General features: G+C 39.9%; 1 protein-coding gene across 1 annotated transcript in view; it reads right to left on the bottom strand.

Annotated features, from left to right (window-relative positions):
* Positions 1 to 18238, bottom strand: part of Gpam (glycerol-3-phosphate acyltransferase, mitochondrial) — a 38400-nt gene extending 20162 nt beyond the window's left edge. The window contains exons 1-7 of the mRNA XM_090345890.1: positions 18045 to 18238; positions 11527 to 11657; positions 10090 to 10212; positions 7185 to 7258; positions 4111 to 4224; positions 908 to 1054; positions 89 to 185 (exon numbers count right to left, since the gene is read on the bottom strand). Of these exons, the coding sequence (XP_090202016.1) occupies positions 89 to 185; positions 908 to 1054; positions 4111 to 4224; positions 7185 to 7258; positions 10090 to 10212; positions 11527 to 11628 (657 nt within the window). The 5' untranslated portion in view covers positions 11629 to 11657; positions 18045 to 18238. The remainder of the gene's footprint in view (positions 1 to 88; positions 186 to 907; positions 1055 to 4110; positions 4225 to 7184; positions 7259 to 10089; positions 10213 to 11526; positions 11658 to 18044) is intronic.
* Positions 18239 to 25754: the final 7516 nt, after the last annotated feature.

Here is a 25754-nt window from a genome sequence, read left to right as displayed (position 1 = left end):
GGGAGCATTTCTTAAAGAACTCCATAAACTCTCTATAATTAGTCCATAAACACTGGGAAGGGAACAGCAGGTTCACAGAAATGCTTGCCTCAGTTGCAGCTTTAACCATCTCAAGTTGACCCTTGTGAATCTGAATGTTCCAGAAGAAGCTGTTGAATAGCTTTAGGAGCACCCATCCTGTCAACCTGAAAAAAATATTTAAAAATAACTAAATCTACATGCATATACTTATCAGTAGCAATCTGTTTATGGTTGACTTTATCCTTTAGTTTCTGAGCCAACAACCTAAGAGCACTTGAAAATGACCTACTAAGTAGGCATGCACATCTGTATATCTGCATTGAAGAATTAGTAAGCTGGCTTTAAAGACTTATTCCTTACAAAAGTATCCACTTATTATGGACTAAAATCCTATTTCACAGTAATAACACTTTGTACTTCAAAGACAGATGAATGAGCTAATATTCAATGAGCAGAATAATCCCTGTAATATAAACAAACCATTCTTTTTATGACAAATCAGCACTGTTGAAGGCAGCCTGAAACTTACATGGTACTACTTCTACTTCTCACAGAAGCTGAACACACATAGAAAGGGTGAACAAAAGTAGCCATGCTTCTCACTGGACACTGTATTAAAAGGGAAGTCTATAATTTGTGGGTGGGATGGAAGGAAAAAACTGGGAGAGAGCAAGGGAAGGGGTGACACTGTCCCAAAAGAAATATAATCTTTACCTCGCTTATATAACTGTAACCCCTAACAATAAAAACATTAAGTAAAAAAAAAAAAAAAAAAGAATTGAACACAGAAATGCAGGCAGTGTCTTCTTCCATGAGCATGAAACTAGAAAGGGAAATGAAAGTCCAGTGCTATTTGGTTGCAAGTTTCTGCTTTGTCTTTTCATACCTGATCATCCCTGGTGACACAGTGGCAACCATTTCTTGAAGGATCTTTTTGGCTTTCTTCTTCACTTTCTGGAGGGCTTTGGATTGCTGTTGGACAGAACCATCAGAGTTCAACTCAGCAGCCACCTCAGAAATTGCCTCTTGTACTCTGAATTGAAAATGGAGAGACACAGGATATAACTGATTCTATGTTACATTCCGAGATGGAAACACAGGACATAATATCTATAATGTATGTTTTCTTTAATAAGATATAAAGGGGTGGGGGGAAGGGGGGAAAGTTCAACTTAGAAGTAAGTACTCTCTCCCTGGCTCTCTATTAATAATATGCCAGGTTTCATAGTCCTAAATCAATGAATCCCAAAACAATCTTAAAGCAGACTTAAGAATTTAATTCAGATACAGTGGTTAACAGACAACTATGTGAATTTGAATGTTCTGGCTATTCTGTGAGGAATAGAAATGTTGTTCTAACAAAACATAAGGAAAAAAGTTACCCTTTTAGGCATACCATTCTGAAATCCTAACTTAATATTTACTTATAGTGTTTACCCTATTAGAAGAACTACATGCAAAAAGCTCTAGAAGAAAATCTCTGGAAAATATAAAAGAGAGGAATAAATATATATAAGATTTTGTTGTCAAATTGAACTACTAATTTTTGAAAAAAGCACAGCCCAAGATCAGAACAGGAATAAAAAATGAGCTAAAGGAAAAAGTCTAATGCAGATTTATAACTCACTCCCTTGACTTAGTAAAGAAAGCATGAGGTTAAATATTCATAAGCCAAACATCCCAATTACTACTTCAGAATAATGGGACAGACTGAAATATACTCAAAAGTTGTTTGGGTTTTTTTGTTATTCAGTTTTAAAAGCAACCTTAAAAAAGAACATGTACAATACAGGAAACAAACACACTAGAAACAAAGCATAAGTTATCCAAGACTGCAGGGAGTTTAACTGGAATTCTTTCTAGGTCCTGTAAGGTCACACAAAAATCCATTTTAGATCACTATGATCTTACAATATGTGCCATGCTCTTCTATACATGGTGACTATTTGTCAATTTAAAAATCCCAAAGCTCGATGAATACTGTGAAAACCAAGAATACCCTATAGCAACTCAATCTGCAATAAATAAATAAATAAATAAATAATAGTAATGTTTCTCTTTTTTTTTTCACTGAGGACAAAACATGGCACCGGGCTTCTGGATGAACGAACTGGTAGTTACAATTAAAATACTGCTTTCGGGCCGGGAGTTTGGCCTAGTGGTAAGAATGCTTGTCTAGCATGCACAAAGACTAGGGTTCTATTCCTCAGCACCATATTAATAGAAAAAAGCCAGAAGTGATGCTGTGGCCCAAGTGGTAGATCTCTAGCCTTGCAAAAGCCCAAGGACAGTGCTCAGGCCCTGAGTTCAGTCCCCATGACTGGCAAACACACACACACAAAAAAAAAAAAAAAAAAAAAAAAAAAACTGCTTTCCCTCAGTGCTGAATTTCAAATGAGTCACAAAGCAACTGAAAACACAAATGCAGCATTTTTTAAAGGAAGTTTATTAGCAGATATGGACTACTAAAATATTAGCAAGAAGATGCTCTATGCTATACCCAGAAGATGGACATAAATTAATGACTTTCCAAACATACTTAAAAGCAGAAAACAGAATATATAATAATCCAATAGCTTCAAATAATTACTTTTATCTATTATTGCTGCTGAGTTCAGAAACTCCTCACAATTCATTAATATTAAAGAAACAGCTCCAAGGATATAGAGGTACCCAGTCTATTCTTTAAATAGCATTTACCCCTCCTAGCAAGGAATATTTTTGCAAATATTGAATGAAATCAGCCCTATTATCTTCATTTGTTTATTCAATAAAGACTAGAGTCAATACTTTTGAAGCTTTATGTATACCCTTTAATGGATAAAAGCACCCAGGTTTGAATCCACCTGTTTTCTGTTCTCCTAGCTGAGCTGTATCACTAAAACAGGCCACATCGATGAGAGTGAACAGAATAACCTTCATCCAGACTCCCATGCTCTGGGATGTATTCTGTATGGATTCTGACCCTCCTGGGACTCAGAAAACCATACCACAATATATGGGGTTTTCTTGGTGTGCTTCAAATTTGCCTTAAAATTAAAAGCAACTGGAAGACCTTGGGAGCTGCCTGAGAATTAAGGATCTGTTAACTTTCTGTTGTCAATTGTTTCTCCGCAGCCAAAGCACAGCGAGTGGCTCTCTTGAATTCTCTTATCTACCTGGGAAAATGTCCAAAAACTAATTTAAAATTTTTTTTTATTGTCGTAACTCCCCCAGAGAACCTATTTCAATAGGTTGAGTGCCTGGGAAGAAAGGAGACCGAAAGTTCTCTCCTGAGGGTGGCTCCCACAAGTTGCCCAGGACATGTGAGTCTCATCGGCTCAGGAAGACACTGCTCACAGAGCTCAGCCTCTGCCTTGCATACCAGAGCACAGATGATCGCCATCCCTCAGCTACTGCCTGTTCTCCTGGCTCACTTATCATTTCCTAAAAAACCAATGACTATACTGCAAAATTACCTATGTCTCTTCATTTCCCTCTCTTGTATAGAGAAGTCTCTGGATAATGATCACTCTTGTGATGCTTGGGGTATGTCAGTAAATTCTTATGCCTATTTCTTCTGTTACTCTCTTAGTTGTCAGTTTGTTGAAATTTTGGAAGACACCCTACCCTGCCGCTCTATCCTGATTCCTACCCATGGGCTCAAGTCAGAATCCCCCCTTAGCAAGCAAGGGCCACTAAGAACAAAGACAACCTCTACTTTTTTAGATTTCTAGTAACGACTTCCATGAACTTTTCCCTAAGAACTAAATAACGACTTGACAAAAACAAACTCGCTTCTCTTTAGGCTATACAACAGAAAATGTGCTGTCATCAGTAACTGCAAATCAGAAGCCTTACCACCATAGAATCCTGGGAACAGGAGGATTTCTAGACTCTGGCTCATTACTCACTTTTCACCTACTGGAAATCCATCCATACCAGAACACAGAAAACAGGATGGCTGTTCTTACAGGGCTCTGTTTACCTCCTGCCTCCCCACCACCATCCTTTGCAGCTGAACATTTCATATTCTAAAGGGCAAACACTTCAGGAGACCAAAGATTCTACACATCCCTGCCTCTCCCCAGTGTCCATCCCTACCCTCACCTGCTGCTGTTTAGGACATTTTCCATGACATTGTTGGCAAACATGCCCTTATGGACATCCCGTTCTTGAACGAACAGGATATAAGAAAGTCGTCTTGCAAGCCAACCACGGTGCCTAGAATGCAAATATAAATGAATTAGCAACAAATCCCTTGTGAAACATCTAGATGATCAACAACAAAAACAACTCTTAGAGACCAGCCATTCCTGAGACCTAGGCTCCTCTCTACCAAATTCTCTTTAGTAATCTAAAATGCTATGCAGCAATTATATAATGTGCAAGTTCTTTTAAGTGCTCTCAAGCAAAATTAGAACTCTTAACTTCTTCATTAATTCTTGGATAATCTTATTTTGTTGAAAAATAACCCTAATTTTAAAAAAAGTTAAAAAAAATCTATTAAAGCTGGGTGCTGATGGCTCTATAATCCTAGATATTCGGTGGGCTGAGACCTGAAGATCACAGTTTGAAGCCAGCCAGGGAAGGAAATTCTGTGAGACATCTTCAACTAACCACCAGAAAACTTGAGTGGAGCTGTGATTCCAAGTGGAAGAGCACTATCTTTAAGCAAAAAAAAAAACTCAGGAACAGCACTCAGGCCCTGAGTTCAAGCCCCATGACCAACAAACAACAACAATAAAGAAAAAAATCTGACAATACCACTAATAAGGCAAAAATGTCAAATATTAACATATAGCCTAACACACACACATAAATGTTTGTAGGTATGTGTACATATATATGCAAATATAGGTATATAGCTTACACAAAGACATGGTACTTTTCCCCTAACATAAATGATGAATGACTACTTTTCATCATTGGTTTACAAACTTTATTAACAAAGGTTGATCAGACAAAAAGAAATCAAGCATAACCAGCCTATGTAATGACCTAAATATTTAAACTCTGAATTCAATAAGCCAGTTTTGTTTTTCAACATGCAGTTATGTTTTTCACATACCTATGGGACAAGAAATATTTCTGACCAGTGACATGGACTATTTTCTATTTAGACAGCACGCTGAGTAGCTGTATTTTAGAGTAACAATGCCACATGTCTGCACTTGAAGCCGTCTGTTATGATTATGTAATGGTGTGCAGTCATCTCATCCACAGTGATGTGGACAGTGGACATTTTAAGCAGAAACAAAGTCACTCCAGGAGGAACCAGGAAGTCTGCACTGGGGAATAGAATTTGGTGCAGAATCACCGTTCATTACCGCTCCTGTTTTGTATTTGGTTTTTTTTTCCCCCCCTTCCTCCTTCCTTTCGTTTCAGTCTTTTGAAAAGTAGGCCTACTATGCATCATTCTTCCTAAAGTCTTCCTTCACTGAAAATTTCAAGAATTCCTGAAGTACCCAAAGTCCAGCTCTGTATGAACTGCCTTTGAAACGGACTGAAAGCACTGTTGTATATGTCTGACATCAGTGTGTGTGTGTTGGGGGGGTGACTAAAACACTGTGTGTATGTGAAAATGTGGATGAGTGAGTGGATAAAAGTGTTTGGAAGTGTAGAGCACATATAACAGTTGTTATATGTGTGTTATGATTGTGTGAAAGTGTGTTTATATGGAAGTAGCAAAGGTATGTTTGTAAAAAATATTTAGATCTTGCTTCATATGACACATAAGCTGAACAGCTTCAGAGCAGCTTACTGCACTGAACAGTCTCATACATATAAGTCAATATAGCCAATGCTGTTTTTCTTAACTACTCTATTTGAGGATAACAGCAAAAGTTCTGGCATCATATGTAAAATTTACATAAACAAAAGAGTGTATCCCTTTCTTTAGAGTATTAACCACATCAACTACAAAAAAAAAATACTTCAATGGCCAAGTCTCTCCTTTAAATTCCAGAGCAAAAGAGAGAGGAGGGAGGGACAGAGAATGAGAGAGGGGGAGGGGAGGGAAGAGGAGGAGGAGAAATAGAAGGATGAGAGTAGGAAACAAAAAGGAGATGGAAGATGAGGAGGAAAAGGATAAGGGAGAAGGAAGAGGAGAAAGAGAAAAGAGAGTAGAGGAGAAAGAAGAGGAAGAGGAGGAAGTGGAGGAGGAAGGAGAAGGAGAAAGGAAAAAGCAGATGAAGAGAAGGATGAGGAGGAGAAAGAGGAGGAAAAGGAGGAGGAAGAAGAGAAGAAGGAAGAGGAGAAGGGAAGAGTAGCCTGAGGACAGGGAAAAAAATGCATCCCTTATATCCTTTGAATTAGGCTTTAAGTCCTATATCGTGTGTGTGTGTGTGTGTGTGTGTGTGTGTGTGTGTGTATACACACATGTGCACACGTGCACACTCACGTACAGGTCTTACATTCTTACTTCCAACTTCTTCCTCTACATATACAGTAATATCAGAAAGGCTTCAAATCTCCACACTTTTCATTCTCATCACTAGAGCCTACTACTTCCTGTTTCAGGCATCTTCTCTCAGAATTCCAAGGCCTGGTACTATTTTGACTCCTGCTTCTCTTGCCTAGGACACACAGCCTTCTAACTAACTGCTTTATCCATTCCCTTTGATTCTATAAGACAAAGTTCTTCCTCTCTCTCTCTCTCTCTCTCTCTCTCTCTCTCTCTCTCTCTCTCTCTCTCTCTCTCTCTCTCTCTCTCTCTCTCTCTCTCCTACTAGTCCAGCTCTACAGGCCTGGAATTCTAAGAAAAATCCGAGTTACATAAGTTAAACAACATTTGCTCAGTAGAAAACATTTTCTAATATTCTATAGACTAGGCAAAAATTAAATCACATATACTTTTTTGTAGTATAAAACATCCATAATCAACCATAAAACATTCGAAACTACATCTCTCCTTAGATAAGTATTTTCCACAGTTTAGCAAAAGCTGACATTATGAATACCTTAAAGTACACTCTGAGTGCACTGACATGCCATAGGGGTCTGTGTTGGAAGAGTAGATGTTAATAGTGATAGATCCTTCTGATGTCTATCTTCTTCTAATGTTTACATAAAACCTCTCTGGTTAGAAGCTCATATTCTATGTATTCTCAAAACCAGACTTATTTTAAAGTATGCTAATTGACATTACAGAGATTTTCTTTTGTGACTTAGTTTCTTTTTACCTGGTATGAGTTTCATTGATATAAATAACATTCCGCAAACCCAAAGATGGGATGCTAGGGTTGAAAAATTTTTCCTGTGTAAAACAAAACAAAACAAGTGAACACACAATTGGATTGCTGGTGAAGAAGTCCCATTCCTATTTCCAGATGACTTTTAAATATTCAAGCATAAAATTAGGCCTTGCTTTGAAAATCTACAAGATAAAGGAAAATAGGTTTTATTCAAAAGTACTCTGAATACTTCAAAGGTCACAAAGTTAATTTTTCTCACAGTATATATCTATATTTTTAAAAATTAAAAAATACACACAGATACAGATGTAAAATCAAAACATAACATATTAAAAAATACACACATCTACCGAGACACGTACTGACCTGAAGCCCAGGGCACTCCACCCTACTACCTCCTCTCCATATCAGGGCCATACTGTCCAATGCATTGCTAATATACAGGATTCACATGTAATAAATTATCCAAATGGCTCTAAGTACATCATTAATACTCAGTAATGTTCCATTCCATATCATGTGCTTATCTAAGATTATGTGTACAAGGTGCTAACAAAGGCATGAAAAGATTCCCAGTGACTCAGGTAAGTAAAATCCTACCCACTCCATCACCCTTGGTCTCACACTGTCTTACATTTGAGTTTCAGAGGCTGGTCTTTAGATAAGGTCATCCAGATAAGCAGGGGTTATATTTGTTCATATTAGTTTTTAATGTCAGAAAACCAAAGGGTGCATGTGGTGCCTCTTCCCTTCCTGTCTCACTCTTCACCTTTACCCACAAAGAAATAGAGTTGGCTTAAGTCATTCACAAGGACAGGACAAGGGACAGCCACAGATCTCAGTGTTCCCAAACACACAAGTACTACGCAAAGTACCGCAGACTGTGATCAGATTACCAAATCTCCCAAAAGACAATAAAATCATGATCATCATTAAGGCTGGTTTGAAATTTAGAAGTTTCAAATATAAGCTTACTAATTCTGAAAAGCCTCAAAAACTCTTCAGTTGAGAAAAACACAGTTTGTCCCAGTTCAGTCTAAGATCTCACCCCAGAGAAGGTGGTCATCCTATTCCCCTATATGACTGTTCACTTAATGAAAAAAATACATACTCTCACACATTATTTATTTATTTATTTATTTTACTGGCAGTCCTGGGCTTGAGCTCAGGGCCTGAGCACTGTCCTTAGATTTTCTCAGGCTAGAGCTCTACCACTTGAGCCACAGAACCACTTTTGGGTTTTTTCTACATATGTGGTACCAAGGAATCAAATCCAGGTCCTTGTGTATGCTAGGTAAGCACTCTACCACTAGGCTAAACGCTAGACCCAGATTATTATTTTTATATATGATCTTCAAAGATAATCTAGAGACAGCTCTGTTAGAGTAAGTTACAACTTTAATGATGTGGGCAAAACATGGTGCAAGGCTTGGAAGTAAATGCTAATTTAAAAAGACATAATGTAACCTCAAAAAAGATGTAAAAAAATACTTAGGTAAAATTTCTTTAGAGAGTTCTTTACAAATAGGATTTCAGAGTAATGATAGCAAATGACAAAAACTGTAAAATATTTCCACACCAACTACTTTAAATGAACATGCCATAGAAGGAGATCAAATTCAGCTTGACCGATTACCATACTGGTGCAAATATCAATGATCTGTTGCACTGTCTCTAGCCATTCAACCCTCCCAGGTCCCAAATAATTCTTCATAGTGCCTTCAGACATCAGAACACATTGTAACATTGTGGTTACTATACTGTGTTGAATATGCATTTAAAATGAGAATTAAGGGGGAGGTCAGATCTAAAAAGATCCGATCTTCTATTTAAATCTTTATTTCCATTGTCCTCTGAAAAAGGAACTGGCTTTACGCCTGAACTAGAAATTTCCATGATCTTTCAATTTTACCATATTCTTGCAGCGAGGCTCTAGGGTTTAAGCAAATGCTTCTAATGACAAATTCTTAATCACACCTAAATATTGAACACAAACACAACCTGTTTTGAGTCTTACAGAAATCTCTCTGATATTAGGAAATCAAACTTGGAATTCTATTTCCAACCATGCCAACCATAAGTAGAAAATTTCAGCAGCATAGTTAACTATTTGTACAGATTAGAATGAACATGTATTAATAACAGGCTCTTAAATGCCAGAATTCCTGCCTCATAATAACTGGCCCAACTCAGGGTGAGTTTAACATCTAAATATAACCTTTTAGAAGGTTACCCTAATGCTCAAACACACTGCCAAACAACATTCTACACCTTATGTCAATTTGGCGAGGGCAGCAACCGCCACGAGAAGCCCACATCTCACCCACCTCAGCTCCTCTCAGATGCTGCAATCTCAAGCACAGCTTCTGTTCACCAAAATACAAGGAACAGATCCAAACATACTCTTTCTTCAGTCTTCATCCTAACATCTCAGTGACCATTTCTTACTACCACAATTAAAAGATGTTCCTGAGCAACAGAAACACATTCAAGGAGAACAGAAAAGCCACAGCTCCCACAATCTCTCATCTTACCAGGATGCTAATGTTAAGGCTGAAAATCAAAGTCTAGAAGGTACATGAAGGTTTCTTCTAGCTCTCTGAAAGAGTTAACTCTGGGCAAGAACTACTCTCTCCATAAAATCATATGAAAGCCACAAAGGAATGAAGATGTTGCCTAGACTTATGATGAAACCAGTACTTACTGGGAGGGAAAAAAGAAAGAAAAATCAAGTCTGTGTTTCTACTGGGAATATTTGGTGTATACATGTGTGTCTTGGTTCTAAGGACAAACCAAGACCACTAAGACCAAACAACAAAATGTACACCAAGCTCTGAACCTATGTCATATATTTTTCTGTTTCTTAAAGACCACCAAACACGACCACTCTTACCCAGCTCTGAGGAGTGCAGGAATAACAACATCTTCCGACGAATGGTCTTTTCCGGCTCATGAGGCTTTCTTTCCATTTTAATGTTGCAGACCTGAAGAAGGTGGGTCTAAAACCACAGTCACCCTAATGAATATTAAAGGAAAATAGAGACTAAATGGGAAGAGAATTATACTTGTCCACTTGATCTCTAAAACTAAGATTTCATTCTGTTTACTTAAATAAGCCAGGCAAAGAAAGACAAATACCACATGTCCTCACTCATAGGTAAAAGACAAAAAAGTTGGTGCTGGAGAATTAGAGGGGAATAGTGGTTGTTGGCTAGGCAAGTTGGTGAGTAAAGAAATGCTGGAGAAGGGGTACAATTATATAATTATACAGGAACATTGCATTCTTGTGGTCCAGAACATTGTAAAAATGAACACAAGGGCTTTAGCAAGTACTCTAATACTGTAATGCCCATAGTCTTTTTTTGTTTTTAGTTTTTGTTGTAGTTTTCCATCAGAAAATTGAGGATATTGAGCTTTGGCCTGGGCTGGCCTCAAACTGTGATTCTCCTAGCTCCACCCCCCACCTAGCTTGGATTACATAGGCATACATGACCACACAACGATAACTTACTATGCATTTCTCAAACACTACAAGAAAGCATTTTGAATATTTCTAAGACAAGGAAAGGATCACTGTTCAAACTGATGGATTAATCACCCTGATTGGATCTTTGTACACTTTACTACATGTGTTAAAGTGAGACACTGTGGCTCCATGGATATGCACAACTACCATATTAAAGTTGTTAAATGCCTTATTTTGTGAGTACTTTGTTCTACAGCTTAAAATACTTTACTGTAATGAAAAAGAAGGTAAACATAGCAAAATTCCTTGATCCTATCAAATGAGAATAAAGGCTGGCTGGCCTTTAAACATGGCATTAAAGCCATGTTGCTACATTAGGGTGAAATCCTGCTCTGCTGTTCCAAAACTTTCCTCTGAACTTTGAGCTCATTCATTGCACAAATCCTATTGATATAAACTATTTTGCAAAAAGAAGCAACATGCCATGTTATATTGATACAAACTTTTTTCATATTTAACTTTAGTCTACTTCCATTATAATTATTCATGCTTATTAAATAAAACTTACAGAGAGTAGACACCAAAAGAAAGGGGAGAATTTCTTTATAAATAAGTATACTACCAAAAACATCTATTAGGGTCCCATCCCTAATATAATCACTGTGCTTACCTTTTTATCCAATTTTTCTTCCCAATTAACATAATACTATAAAAATGTCTGTAATTGTTAGATTTTATAATGTCACTTCTAACCACAGGAGGCAATTTCTGCAACAGATAATCTCTATTTCATATTATGTTGCTGTGGTAACACTAAAATGAACACTGCTGACCTGAAAGTTTTCACTTATCTCTCACACTTACCCATTCTTCATTTGCGTGCTTACATCGACCGAGGCTGTATTCTGAAGAATTTGGAACATAAGAAACATCTATTGTACCCAGGGTCAGTGCAGACTCATCCATGTCCCAGAACAAAACTTCCAAATCATGTGCTATAAGAAATATATACTGTTTAATGAGGAATCCAGAAAGTTAATACAGTTCTAGATTTTGACTTTATACATTATTTTGTTCCCCAACAGGCTAACCATTAAATTGGTAGACTTCTACTTGATTGAGTTACACTGTAAAAAAAAAAAAAAAAAACCTGCCCTTGATGGGTTGGTAGTTCAGTGAGGCAACCCTAACTGGAGAGATGGGTGTCACATTCGTATCTTAAATAATGACATGTGTCCTTAGATTTCTTGTTTGAAACAGCTGTGAATATTAATTTGCAAATGTAATAATGACTTATGCCCAGAATGAAACAAATAATTATCTCATCCCTATTGATAACTAAATAATTCTCAGAGAATGAAGAAATGCACTTAATACATACAGTACATGCATACATACAACTTTTTAAATTATGAGCTGGGAATTTTCATGCGTCCACAATTATGTAGTGTAAAATAGACAAAAGAATTAAGGCATCTCCATAACTTGCCCACTTAAAACGAATTGAGCTTCATAGTTTTCATAACATGCTTTAAAAGCAATGGGAGTAAACTTCTAAAACAGATTATTAATGCAAAATATCAAAACTTTGTCTTTATCCTCTATTTAGCTTTGGGCAATTTCTCAGCTGGATTAATTCCTTAAAATCCTGAAAAAAAATCACCTCCATGTAGCAGAGCTCTACCAAGGGTATATTCTAATTTCTTTACAATTGCCATATGAAGTTGCTACAATAACTATGAACCTCAAAGTAATTACTCCATGGGCTGCCCTTGATCGTTTACCTGTAAGTAACAATGTAACATAATAGTCGGGGAGCAGAGTAAAGAAAGCCACGCGCAGGGAAGAAGAAAAGTTCTTCTGTCCTAGAGACTAAAAATGCAGCACTTTGTTCTCAGTTTCCCCATGAAGAAATGTCCACACAACACACACAACAGTGTGAACACAAGCTGCTGTGGGGAGGGGGGAAGGGGGAGAGTGTCAAGGTGGCAGGGAAGAAAAAGAGACAGGCATGCCAATAGGAAGTTCACGCTTTGCTCCTCCTCCTCCCTACCCAAAGGGTTTACACAAGGTCAAGTACATTAAAAATAAGAGTAATAGGAAGGAGGAGGAGGAGGAGGAGGAGGAGGAGGAGGAGGAGGAGGAGGAGGAGGAGGAGGAGGGGAAGAAGAAGAAGAAGAAGAAGGAGGAGGAGGAGGAGGAGGAGAAGGAGAAGAAGAAGGACAAGAAATCATCATTATCATCATCACATCAGGAACCTGGGTGAGGATGAGCAGGCAGTGGGATCTAAAACAGAGGGCCAGCTCTGAGGTACGCACACACACACACACACACCTGGGCAGGCTGGCTAGCTCCCGTGCCTCAGTTTCCCCATCTGGAAAGCGGGCAGAAGCCTACCCCTCCTACTCGGGCTGCAAGTCTAAGTGAGTAACGCGTACAAAGCACGTGACACGGGCGAGCTCCGGGTCCAGCCAACGTGGGGCCGCGCCCGGGCCACCCCAGCCCGGCTGCTCCCGCCGCCGCCGCGGGGCTGGCCGGCGCGGCTCCGGCCCCGAGCGCTTCGGAAGCTGTCCGGCCCGGGGACTCGGCTGCGCCAGGCCCCGCTCCCGGGCGGGACCGTGCCCATCCCAGCCGGCAGAGCCCGGCCGCCTTCTCCGCTCCCCACACAGCCGGGAATCTGGCCAGGCCCGGGGACGGGGGACGACCACGCACCTGTCCCAGCGCTCCAGCGGAGCGGCCTCCCGCACCCGCCCCGCCCCGCAGCTCCGCCCGCAGCTCCGGCGCCGCCGCAGCTGCCCGCACTTGAAGCAAGCGCCTGCTGCAATGTCGCGCCCTGATGATGCAACCGGCCCAACCAGTGACGTGGCCAGAGCTGCTAGTGACAGGCCCCCGGCCGGAGAGGGGCGGGGTCGGGGGAGGGGCGGGGCCCGGAGAGCGCAGGGGCAGGGAGAGGGGGCGAGGCCAGAAGAGGGCAGGGCCTCGGAGAGGGGCGGGGCCCGGAGAGCGCAGGGGCCCGGAGACAGCTGGGGCCGGGAGAGGGGCGGGGCCGGGAGAGGGGCGGGGCCAGGAGAGGGGAGGGGCCCGGAGAGGGGCGGGGCCGGGAGAGGGCAAGGCCTCTGAGAGGGGCGGGGCCCGGAGAGGGGAGGGGCCTGGAGAGGGGCGGGGCCAGGCGGCGTGGTGCTACCTGCTGGATGGATCTGAAGCGCTGTGTGTGTGTGTGTGTGTGTGTGTGTGCTTGCGCGTGGTAGTCTGGGAATTGGTATCTCCTCCTCCTGCTGTGTCGGTGTGTAATATGGGAATTGTACCTCTCCTGGGCTCGGTTGTACATTTATGATCTGCCCTTTTATGACATTTGTAAGACGATTCAGGATTGACTAAGGATGAGGGCGACAGAGATGGTGAATATCTTATATGATTTCTATAAGAGATGTGGAAAAGGTAGACTGGAAAAAGGAAAACAAAGAGTCAAAGGTACAAAGCCTCAGTCAGAGGGGAAATGACTTTCCTTTGAAAAGTTGTACATATAGCGTCAGAGATATGTGCAGTTACATACAATAAATAAGAATGCATTGTATCCTCAGAGATACTGAAATGTACATTTCAAATGTTCTCACCACAAAAACATGGTATTTGAGTTAATTAAAGCACTTCACATTATATTACAAAATCAAATTACTTTGTACCTTAGACTTTGTAACTGATTTGTTATTTTATAATTAAAATGTGTTTTAGGATTAAAGTCTAAGCCAAAATTTGTCTCCTTTTAGCTATTTGAGCAAAACAACACTGGGCAGGAAGAGACTCTTTGGCAATATTAATCATGCCACTGACAAGGCCCCTGGCTGTCAAGAGCATTTGCAATTTAAAAGGTACATGATAACCTTTTGCTTGCACTCAGGCCACAAGCATCAAAGATAAACTAGGAACTGGGAAAACTAAGATGACTAAGAAATTTCTGTCCTCAAGCCTCTGCCAACAGTCCTTGTCTCCATGCATGAATTAGCTCATATGCTCTGCTCAAATCTTTGCATGCCTCCACCCAACTAAAACCCATTCAAAGCTCTTTAGAACACAAATATCTACACCTGATATGAGAGGCCTATATACACAGGCTTCTATTTTTCCTCATCTTTCTCCAGCAGGAGGCACTACCCCTCTGATTGTTTAGAGACAAGTCATAGTCATTCAAACTCTTAAGTCTGCTTGTGGCATTCTCACCATATCTTATGGTTCCTGAACTAGTTCTCGGAGTTTTCTCTTTTATCTCCAAGTCTCAGTGATCACATTGTCCTGCAAAATCTCATAGATAATCTATGGCTTCACATCCTAAGTCTTTCCCAATCTGTGTCAAACTATCACATCATTACCAACTGCCAGGGACTTGTTTCAATCTCACGATCATTTCATTCCTTGATATGGTAAAGAACACAATAAACACTCCAGCTGAGAAGCACCAACACAAAGGAGATTTTCTTTTCTTGAACTAGATACTTCTATATATAAATCTATCATCCAATGCAAAAATCCTCAGTGAATGTTCCTATTTAAAAACAAAAACCAAAACAGACATTGACCTTCTTGAAGTCAAAGTCCCTAACTTTATTTAACCTCACATCTAGCTTAGTAACCAGCCCATATCTAGTTTTACATCACTATGTGTTGAGGAGGATAAAATAGATTCAAATTCCAAACATTCCAAAAAAGTTGTGTACATATTACTGGCTCCTAACAAAGAAAAAATGATGGAAAGAAGAAAATACAGTAAAAAGCCTTAGGGTTTGAATCACTACTAAAAGGGCAGCAATAAGAAATAGAGAAAAGGGAGTATCGCAGAAATGTTAAAAAGTAAGCCACCAGGGAAAATTATCTTACCACAAAATTCACTTATATACAACTTTTCATTAACACTCATTGCACAAGGTTACGTCCCTGTAAATGTGGATTGATTGCATGCCAGGTATTTCAGGTTGCTTAATAAAATTGTTTTGGAAACAGATACCTACTTAGTATTCTAAATGACACCCTCAATAATGTAAACAATAATTTCTAGTCATCCAGTCTAGCCATCCAAGATGGAGCAACAGGAGTCAATTTACTGTCCCTCTTAAAGCAAGTGAAAATAGGCAAATATAAAACAATGGCTTCTAAACATGAGACATTATGTTATCTTGAGCCCTGTAACTCTTCACTTTATCACCTAGAAAGAGTGGCCATGCTGCAACAGAGAGAAAGAAAACCTACACTGATTCTTCTGAGTTGAGGAGTTAAAATGAGGTTATCAGGAAGGCCAAAACTGCTGGGACTGGAAGTGAAGTTACAGAACTTAGGAAAACACACACACAGAGAGGGAAGCATAGATATCTACTGAAGATCTCTATCCAGTGTTCAGCGGATTAGTATAGACACTTGAGGAACCTGCCCAGACCAGGGAAGAGCAGCTTATAAAGAGAAGAAACTGCAATTACCTGTTTGCATAGGGTGGAGAATTTCTGTCTTTACAAATCACAGCCAAAAGACATGCAATGATCATAAATGACCAAGAACAGGGCCCAATCCTGGCACTCAGAGTGCAAAAAATCAAAGACTAGAAAATTATGATTTGTATCACAAATGAGCTCACTAAAGGAGCAGGGCAAATTAGCCTTACCAAAAGTGCTACTGTGGTCTAGACTAAACAAACCTTAAAAACCCTCCTTCCAGAGGAGCAACGTGTCTCTAAGAACAAAGCATCCAAGAATCAAGCTTAAGAATGGCTATAGACAATCAAAACAATCCACACAGGACAAGGAAAAATTTCTCAATGGTGTTGAAATTACGGATGTGAAAAAAAAGGCAGGAAAAAATCATCCCCCATACTGAGAAAGTAGAATTATTAACTGGAAGAATACTAACAAATGATAAAAGTTGAGACAAGAACTTGTTAAGCACCAACAGGGATTTTTTGTGTGGGAGGGATGTGGGGGGGGGGCTTGAACTTGGCCTGGGCGCTGTCCCTGAGTTCTTCAGCTCAAGGCTACCACCCTACCCTTAAGCCAAGCCCCACTTCCCATTTTCTAGAAGTTAATAGGAAATAAGAGCCTCAGGTCCTTTTGTGCCCAGGCTGGCTTTGAACCTTGATCCTCAGATCTCAGCCTCCTGAGTAGCTAGGATTACAGGTGTGAGCCAGGGCGCCCGACTAACAGGGAAAACTTTTTAAACCTTAAATAATCTAATTTAAACATTACAAAATAATAGCAATTTTTAACTTGTACCTGCACACACGCATGCATATGATTTGCAACAGATGAAACATTATTAAAAAAGAGAATAAAATGTTTAAAAAGTGATGGAAACTACCCAAAAAGAAACACTAAGAGAGGAAGCAGACTGAAAATAAAAATAAACAAGTATCAATAAATTTAGTATACATTCAGGTTGTATCCTTGAAGAAAAAAGAAAAAGAAGGAAGATAAGTTCTCATTTTACATACATACACACACACACACACACACACACACACACACACACACACACACACACACACACACACACACTGAAAGAATTCAGAGGGCTCCCAGGTCAGTAGCACAGCAAAATTAGCTTCATAGAAAATATTGCTGTGGTCCTCCTGAACAACTCTTAAGAGCCAGTCCCTGAGAGAAAATAAAATTGTTCAAAAGAATCAAGAAAATGCTACTAGTTAGGAGAATTCATCTGTCTAAGGGAAGTAAGATCTTTGGAAACCATAAATATAAAGAAAAATGTTTTTCTTATTTTTAAATCCTTTGAAAAAGCTAACTAGAAAAAATGCTAACTGGAAACCTGCAATGAAGTTGAAATCATATTTTGAGGAAATTACATATATGTATCAATAAGATATATTATAATAACACAAAGTCTAGAAAGAACAGACAGAAGGTGGCAGAAAAGGGACCTATATCCAAGCCTTTTCTCGCAGTTACTCCTTGTCAATCAAGCACAATGCCTTCCTAGCAGACCACCTTCAAAAGGCTTTCCCTCAGCTTGATCCAGACTCATTGATCAAAAACCTACCAACCACATTTGTTTCTTTTGCGACAGTTCCACCTATATATCCTAGTATTTCTCCACAGGAATATTATAAGAACATTGGTGACTGGCTCACAAACATTCAATGATAAAGAACCTGTGACGTTCTTTGATCTAAAAATTCCATTCAATTTTAAAGGACATATTTGACATAATTTACTCTCACTGGACCCAGTCTGTCTTCCTCGTCTTCTCTTTTCTCCTCTGATCCTTTTGCTTATTTGTTTAATCTATATTTATAAAACCTCTACTTCACACCAGGCATTCTTCTGTAGACACAATCTTGAGTTAGAATAACCCTTCCCCAGTTACAGCTTACAATCTAGAATACTTACTCTACTTCCACTTAAGAACTGTTTCCAGAAAGATTCAAAGATGAGCCTCAAGTTCTTTGGTCTGTGGCTTCTAGAATTCACTGAGCTGACTTGGAGCTGCTCTAAGAGACACTCAACTATGCAACATCTATTTTCTCCCTCTGATTTTGTACAGGGCGATTCCTTGCCCAGCCCAGAGTGAAGAATGAAATGAAGTATGGCAGCCAATTATGATAATCTTGTTCTCTAAATTGCAACTTCCCTGTAGCCAAGCCAGTCCACGATCCAGCACAGAGCCATGTGATCTCTCAGAAAGGCAACTCTGAGGATCTGTGGAGCTTCTTTTTCCAAGTAAAAGGGAGTAGACACAGAAAGTGCTCCCCTTAGCGTGTGGCATGCCCATTCCCATTCGCATCAAATCCCCTCCTACTTAAATCACTAGCATCATGACTTCTTTTAGTCTTAAGCAAATCACAGATCTTGATACTACAATGCTTCATCAGTAAACTAATCAGTAGATTAAGCTTCCAATAGAAGATTTTAAAGAATGATTAGAAAATTAGGTTTAGCATTCACTGAAAATACCTACAATTTCATCCATCCCTGGGCTACTACCTGTATTCCTCACTGCCTAAAATCAATGTTGTATATGTAGAGACATATAGAATCTATACTTAAATAATCTATAGATTAGTAGAATTAATATTCAATTTTGCACCATTCAGAGAAGCAAATAATGAGTATTGGCTTTCTTCTAGAGAAAGTAAGGTTCTCCCAAAATGGTGTCCCATGAAAACTGGGCTCTGCCTACCACATCCAAACAAATTACTTGGTCCTGAGTTATGGAACCCACCCTAAGCTATCTGCAATACTTTTCTCTTACATATTTACTTGCTTTGGGTCTTAAAAGAAGACAGAACTGTGGCTTATTACTGTATAAGTTTCCAAAAGTCAAGGCCAAGGCACACTAAGACTTCAACCTAGAGAGGAGCTATGAGGACACAACCCCATAAAATGAAGATGAGGACTGTTTCCCCAATACCAAAGCCAGTTATAGTGAGACATAACATACAAAGAATGTGCCAGGCCCATATTTAACTCATGCATATACGAGATGGGAGGACTTAGTTATAAGGGACTTAAAACATACGCCACAACAGACTGGAGCAGCAGTCCCTCAGAAGGGCTGTTAAATATACCTGAGCCAAGCACCAGGAGGTCAGGCTTCTGGGAGACCTGTCCTATTGTTACCTAAAAGGATGGGGTACAAGGCAAAGCTTAACTCCTCAGGAAAGAAGCACAGCAGGAATTAGCTAGATTCCAGGTTTTCAGCCTCCAGCTGTGTCTCAAAGCAGATATTTGTGTTAAGAGAAGAGCTAGGGCCTAGGATGTGCAGAGGAGCATAAATTAAAAATTAACCTGCATGCCTTTAAAAAAGAAAAGAAACTACACTTGGTACCAGTAATGCATGCCTATAATCCTAGCTACTCAGGAGGCTGAGCTCAGAGGATCAAGGTTTGAAGTCAGCTAGGGCAAGAAGGACCATGAGACTCTTACCTCTAATTAAACACCAAAAATTTTTACAAAATAAATAAATAAAAAAGCTGTGGTTTAAGCGGGAGAGTACTAACCTTGAGCACAAAAGTTTAGGGACAGACTCAGAGTTCAAACCTCAGAACAGGCATCAGAAAATAAAACAACCCTTTGCTTATTCTTAAGGAATGAAAGATGATTCTCCTTTACTCATGGCTGAGAAAAGGATACACAGTTGCTTCGCTGGGGTCAGTAGCCAAGTAGACAAGACATCAAAGGGTTTTTGTTTTCCTCTAAGAGTTGGACTGGATTGTGTGAGGAGAGGATGTCTTTGAAGGAGCTAGAGGCAACATCCTGCAGGTACTTAGAAAAATACAGACAGGACTGAGGGGTCTGACTGGGGGGGGTTCAGTGATGAAGTCTCCCCTGATGGACACAGGGCCTAGGGCATAGCAGGTCCTCAAAGGAGGCTGAAATGAGACCACTGTGAAGAGTGAGAGTCTTTGGGAAAGTCTCAAGTGTTGGGTGTTGAGAGAATAGAGCTTTGTATTCCACACAGGGTTAGGCAAGGACAAAAATCAGCTTGAACTGAGCTTAGGTCTCTGAATAACACAAACTTCAGGTAAATAACAGGCTCAAAATAGTCACCTGGAATTAAGGAACTTTTTTCTGAGCTGTTTAGAGACAAGTTAATTCAATATTTATTCATCCAAACTATGTTGCCTGACATTCTGTTTCCCCCCCTGAACCAAGTGAGAACATGAGACTATGAGTTAAGCCCTAGTACCAACACGTACACATACACACACACACACACACACACACACACACACACACACACACACACCACACACACACACATGCACACGAAAGCTGAAGATTTCACCAATGTGCCTTATGAAATTAACAGTCTGGAGGTGTTTGCCTTTAGGAATGGACAGGAGGAAGAAAGATAATAAACAAATACACAAGGTAAGAAAGTGGCAATAGGAATTCAAACTGCATTCATTACAGAGACAGGTGAGCAACCTTCAAATGTTCATAGAGGGCCTCAAAATGGAAGGGGAGAGCTACAGTGAGCCAGGAGCTCAGAAAAAAACCCATGCAAGAGGTACCTAAAATGCCAAAGCCCAGAGGAAGGACAGAGTGTAGCAGATAGTGAGAATTGAGTCAAGGTCAGTATTGTGGGCATGAAATAAAGAGAAAGAGGTAGGGAGCAAGCAAGTAAATCCAGAAGGGAGCAGCTATAGCAGTAAAAATGTTTGGGAAATTAAAGATAAATGGTTACATGTGTCATAAATATCATAGAGGGGATTTGTGCACCTTTAAGAGTAGATAAGGATGAATGAGGTACAAACACATGTCTGTAGGCTCCATCAGTCTGGAAGGAAGGGAGGTGGGCACTGAGAGCTTCTCACGGACCGGCCTGGGGTAAACTGGTCAGAGAGGCTCTAGGTGGGAGGTAAATCTATTATATAAGTGTTCCTTTATCCAGTGCTAAGGGCCAAGCATTGCCTCAAGCAAGCCTTTCTGTCAGTCATGAAACAGGAAAACACAGTGCCATGCCAAACAGCTCAGGACTGGAACTTTCACACAGATAAATGCTTAACAAGGTCCCGGAAGACCAAAAAGGACACATGTGGGGTGTAGTGAAGCAATTTGGGGATTAGCAACAACACAAGATCATTACCCTCCCTTGGGCTGGACTGACACAACCAACTGGGACAAAGGAGGGGAGGGTGCCCAGGAGGAGCCTAACACTACAGAACCATCACTTGAGCAAGAGGGATAAACCCTGGCATACTTGGTTTCTGCCTTCCTATCACCTACCAGCCCTTCCTGTAAGCTAGAACAAGCCACAAAGGAAGACTGAGACATAAATCTGCAGAGCTACCAAGAGGGAGAATGGGACAGGGCAGGATGGTAAATAAGTCTGGAAGGATAAGAGGGACAGGATCTTCCGATAATCTCCCAGGCTAGGAGTAATTAGTACCTCCATTTTTCAAAGAGGAACTTGGGGGCATGAGGAAAGGTCACATGAATCTAGACAGTGGCAGACTTCAGTTCTGTCTGATTCCAGAGTACAAGCACATAAATGCTAAGTCATGCATCCAGCCTAGCTGGAGAGATGAAGGCATCTTATTTCTGGAAGAGGGAAAGCTCCCATGGACTGCAGGTGTATTCAGAGGATACTTTCTACTGTTCTATTGCCTCCTATCGGTCTGTTGGGTATTGACAGCCTGTTAAGCAAGTCACCCAAGTTCTGATGATAAGAAGTTGCCTTGACAACTCATGCTCTCTTTCATCTCTCTACCTACCTATGTGATTTTTCTTGATATCTTCTACTAGCTCAAGTTCCAACTCGTTCTCACCTTACATTCTGTACTTAGCAGACCAGAAATCTAGGAGTCATTCTGGCTTTCTTCCCATACTTTCTAAATTGTTCTAAAGCCTTTCCCATCCTTCTTTCTTCCTATCTGTTCTCTCCTTATACAAACCACAGCCATCCTGGTGAGGGAAGGGGGGCAAGCGGTGACTTAGTGCCAGGATTCCTCATGTCTGGCTTTCCACCCACTGCCCTTCCAAACCTCCCCCTCAGCCAGAACAAGCATGTGAAGCACAGCAACTGATTACAATCCTTTCCAGTATTCCTTATAGCATTAAGACAAAACACTGTGTGTGTGTGTGTGTGTGTGTGTGTGTGTGTGTGTGTGTGTGTGTATGTGTGTGTGTGTGGTATGTGCAGCTTGCAAATGCTGGTACTGAAGTTTGAACTCAGGATCTCATGATTTCCCTTGACTTTTTTTTTTTGCTCTAAGCTGCTGCACAACCACTTGAGCCCCAGCTCTGTTTGCAGCTTTTAGCTGGATGATTGCAGAGAAGAGTCTCAGGGATTTTCTGCCTGAGCTTACTTTAATTTGGATCCTCAGATCTCAGCCTCTTAAGTAGTTGACATTACAGGTGTGAACTACCAGTCACTAGTTGAATTGAAAGTCTTAAACATGGTGTCTGCTGTCTGGTTTGGTTTGTCCTCAATGACCACTGCCACCTGCTTCTACTCAGCTTATTTCTCTCTAAAAGAAGCCACCGTAGATTTCTTTCAATTCCTTTATAAAAAATAGTGCCTTCCTCTTGCACATGGAAATCTCTTTGATTACATTTGTTTCCCCACTCTCTCTCTCTCTCTCTCTCTCTCTCTCTCTCTCTCTCTCTCTCTCTCTCTCTCTCTCTCTCTCTCTCTCATACACCCCTCACTTCTTTTCTCTATTTCACACTTCTTACTGCAGCTCAAATCTTACCACTTCATTAAAACCTTTATTGATCCTTCATATTGAGTCCTTGCCACACATTGCTCTCTCATGGGATCTATCATGTTTATAATGAAATAGTGGTAAAATTTACCATTTCATGTTTACCTCATATGTGTCATTCTCGATGTCCCCCATTCCCATCCATTGCATTCATTCCTAGTATGGAGCAATGTCTTGCACAAATCAGGTGCTCAACGCCAGAAATAGGAAGTGTTCAAGGATGGGATTTGGAGGAGTAAATGCTTTGTGGATCTCTGCGCAGTCATGTACTCAAACTTGATAGAAAAGTAAGCTCAGATTCCCCATCTGTTTCCTAACCCTATTTCCTAGCTTAGAACTGTGAGAAGAAACAAAGGCTGAGGTCCTTAAAGGTAACCAGTGGCACAGGGGGGCTGGGGTGGAGCCCCAGGGTAAAACAGTTGCCATAGAGCTAAGCCAAGCTGAAGCTGGAAGGAAATATACATCTGCCAAGTACACCTGAAGTAAAGAATTGGAAAACATACTTCAAATGAAGAGCTAGACATGGTTGCTTTTCTCTTTCCTTCCAAAATCAGATTTCATCAAAAAGGACAGAATTTTCATGAAGAGGAGAAACAGAAGTATTGTATATTTAGATTTGAATAGAGTAGATTAGAATAGAACAGGACAAATAGAACCTCATTCATTAAGTCTAATTAGGAGGAAGATGAATCAAAATTCAACCAAGGTTCACTTATAGAATACTTCTAAAGGAATTTAATTATTTTCAAGGACATATAAAAGTTCATAGATTTTTTTTCTCTGTGGAAAAATTTATTCTCTTGCATGCTTCAAATATACTCTCACTAATATCTTAGGCTTTTAACTCCCACATTCCCCCCCAAAAATGGTTTCCAAAGTTAAGAATTCATCTTGAACCCAGATTCCAATTATCCAAAATACCTGCTGGAAAGCAAAAATCCTAAATATAAAGCCTAAACACAGTTAACTATGGATTTAGTCAAATGTATCCAGATGTTGGTCTCCAATACACAAGTGAAGGTGTTCTGATAGGCTTCCCATCACACAAAATTCACAGGGTGCTGTTACCTGTCTAACTCCAACTATTTTTTACTACTGGTTGGATGGATCATGGAGTTCCACCATTCACTTTGGGTGACTTACACCTTCACACAATTGCCATCGCACATTTGGTTTTAGTTATAATATGAAAAAAACCCCATACTTCCACCATGTCATTGATGATAATATGTTACTCTTTCCTGCAATTGTCAATTCTGTGGGAGGATCCCTGCTTCATCTCCATAAATCGATGGATATTTGTCAATTGTACACGAGTGAGCACTTCAGTGAATGGATGAGCTAAACAAATATTAATATCAGTAATATTGGTTTTTCTCTAGAGTAAGGGGTGTCTTTAAAGCACAAGCCATCTAAATTTCTAGGCCATTTGTTCATTAACTAATGAATAAATATAACTTAGACAAAGAGTGGATTCTATCAGAAAACACATCAATTGATCAAATCCTGGAATGAATGACATTTTAACCTCCCAGGAGCAAGTTTTAGTTGACTTTTAGCTCTTGGGAGTTGAGGCATGCTTTGTATACACAGCGTAAACTTTTAGTAATGACAATGGCTACAAAAGTCCAATTGCCTCATTGGTTAGTTAATCTCATTTTTTTTTCACAGTGACACAGTCCCACAGTGACTCTAAGCCAAATACTAATTAAATAGAACAGTCAACTGGCTTGCTTCTTGCTTCTGACCTGGTAAACTTTTCTTAGTCCAAAACCAGAAGTGAACACATAGGAATCCTGTGATTATTTAGGCATGTGCTTCAAGATTGCAACATGGCTACTGTGGAAACATATTCAAAATTATAATTATCCAGTAATTACATCTCAACAAACTACCTGATCTAGAATTGGAAAGGAAGGAGGAATGTAAACTTCATTTGTGGTTTTTAATCTCTCTGTGCCTCATTTTCCTCATCTGTAAAACAAAGATAATCACAATACCCACTTTATAGGATGGCAAGGATTATGAGTTAAAATATATAATGTCTGGAGATAGGTACACAGTGAATATGATCCAGTGCTCACAGTTCTCATGGGAGTGCTTAGGAGAAATGTCTTCCCTAAAAGGACAATTAGACATTAGAGCCAGGTATGGGGTCCACATATCATAATTAATAAGGTCTAATGTACAGAGTGGCAATAATTCAATATAGTGTGCTATATACTTGACATTGCTAAGAGATTAGATTTTAATTCTTTTCTCTCTCTCTCTCTCTCTCTCTCTCTCTCTCACACACACACACACACACACACACACACACACACACAAATGCTTGGAAAAGGTAGTAAAGAATCTGTTATCTTCATTCCATCATTCCACAGTGTATAGGTGCATATCAAAACATTACCTTTTGTACCATAAATGTTTCATTTATCAATAAACCAAGTCAGTGATTAAAAGCAAAGTCCATACAATAGCTGAATTTATATTCTGTTCTTTTAACAATGCTTGAAGCAAGATAAGGCAGAAAAATGTTACTTCTGGGAGGTTGTTTTGTGTGTGTGCATTGCTGAGGATCAAACAACCCATGCTGGCCAAGAGCGTCACCTCTGGGATAGAACTAAATCAAGCTCTTCTCTTTAGGAAGTTAGCCTGACTCAGGTATAATGTGATAGTGACAAAAGCTGATTAAGGCATACTTCCAATGAAGGGTTTTGAAAGAAAGAAGATGATAGAAGAAGGGAAGAAAGGAGGAGTCATCTACATGGATAAAAGTTGATAAACCAAAGGTATACTGTTACCTTAAGTAAGCGGAGTATGCAGGAGTGCTTCGCAACTGTGGCTAGTGTGAGGCTATTATTAGCAATTGTGGAGAGACTGAGAGTAA

The sequence above is a fragment of the Megascapheus bottae genome, chromosome 15, assembly GCF_031878675.1.
Source record: "Megascapheus bottae isolate mThoBot1 chromosome 15, mThoBot2.hap1, whole genome shotgun sequence".
Lineage (NCBI taxonomy): Eukaryota > Metazoa > Chordata > Mammalia > Rodentia > Geomyidae > Megascapheus > Megascapheus bottae.
This window is presented reverse-complemented; position numbering and strand designations above follow the sequence as displayed.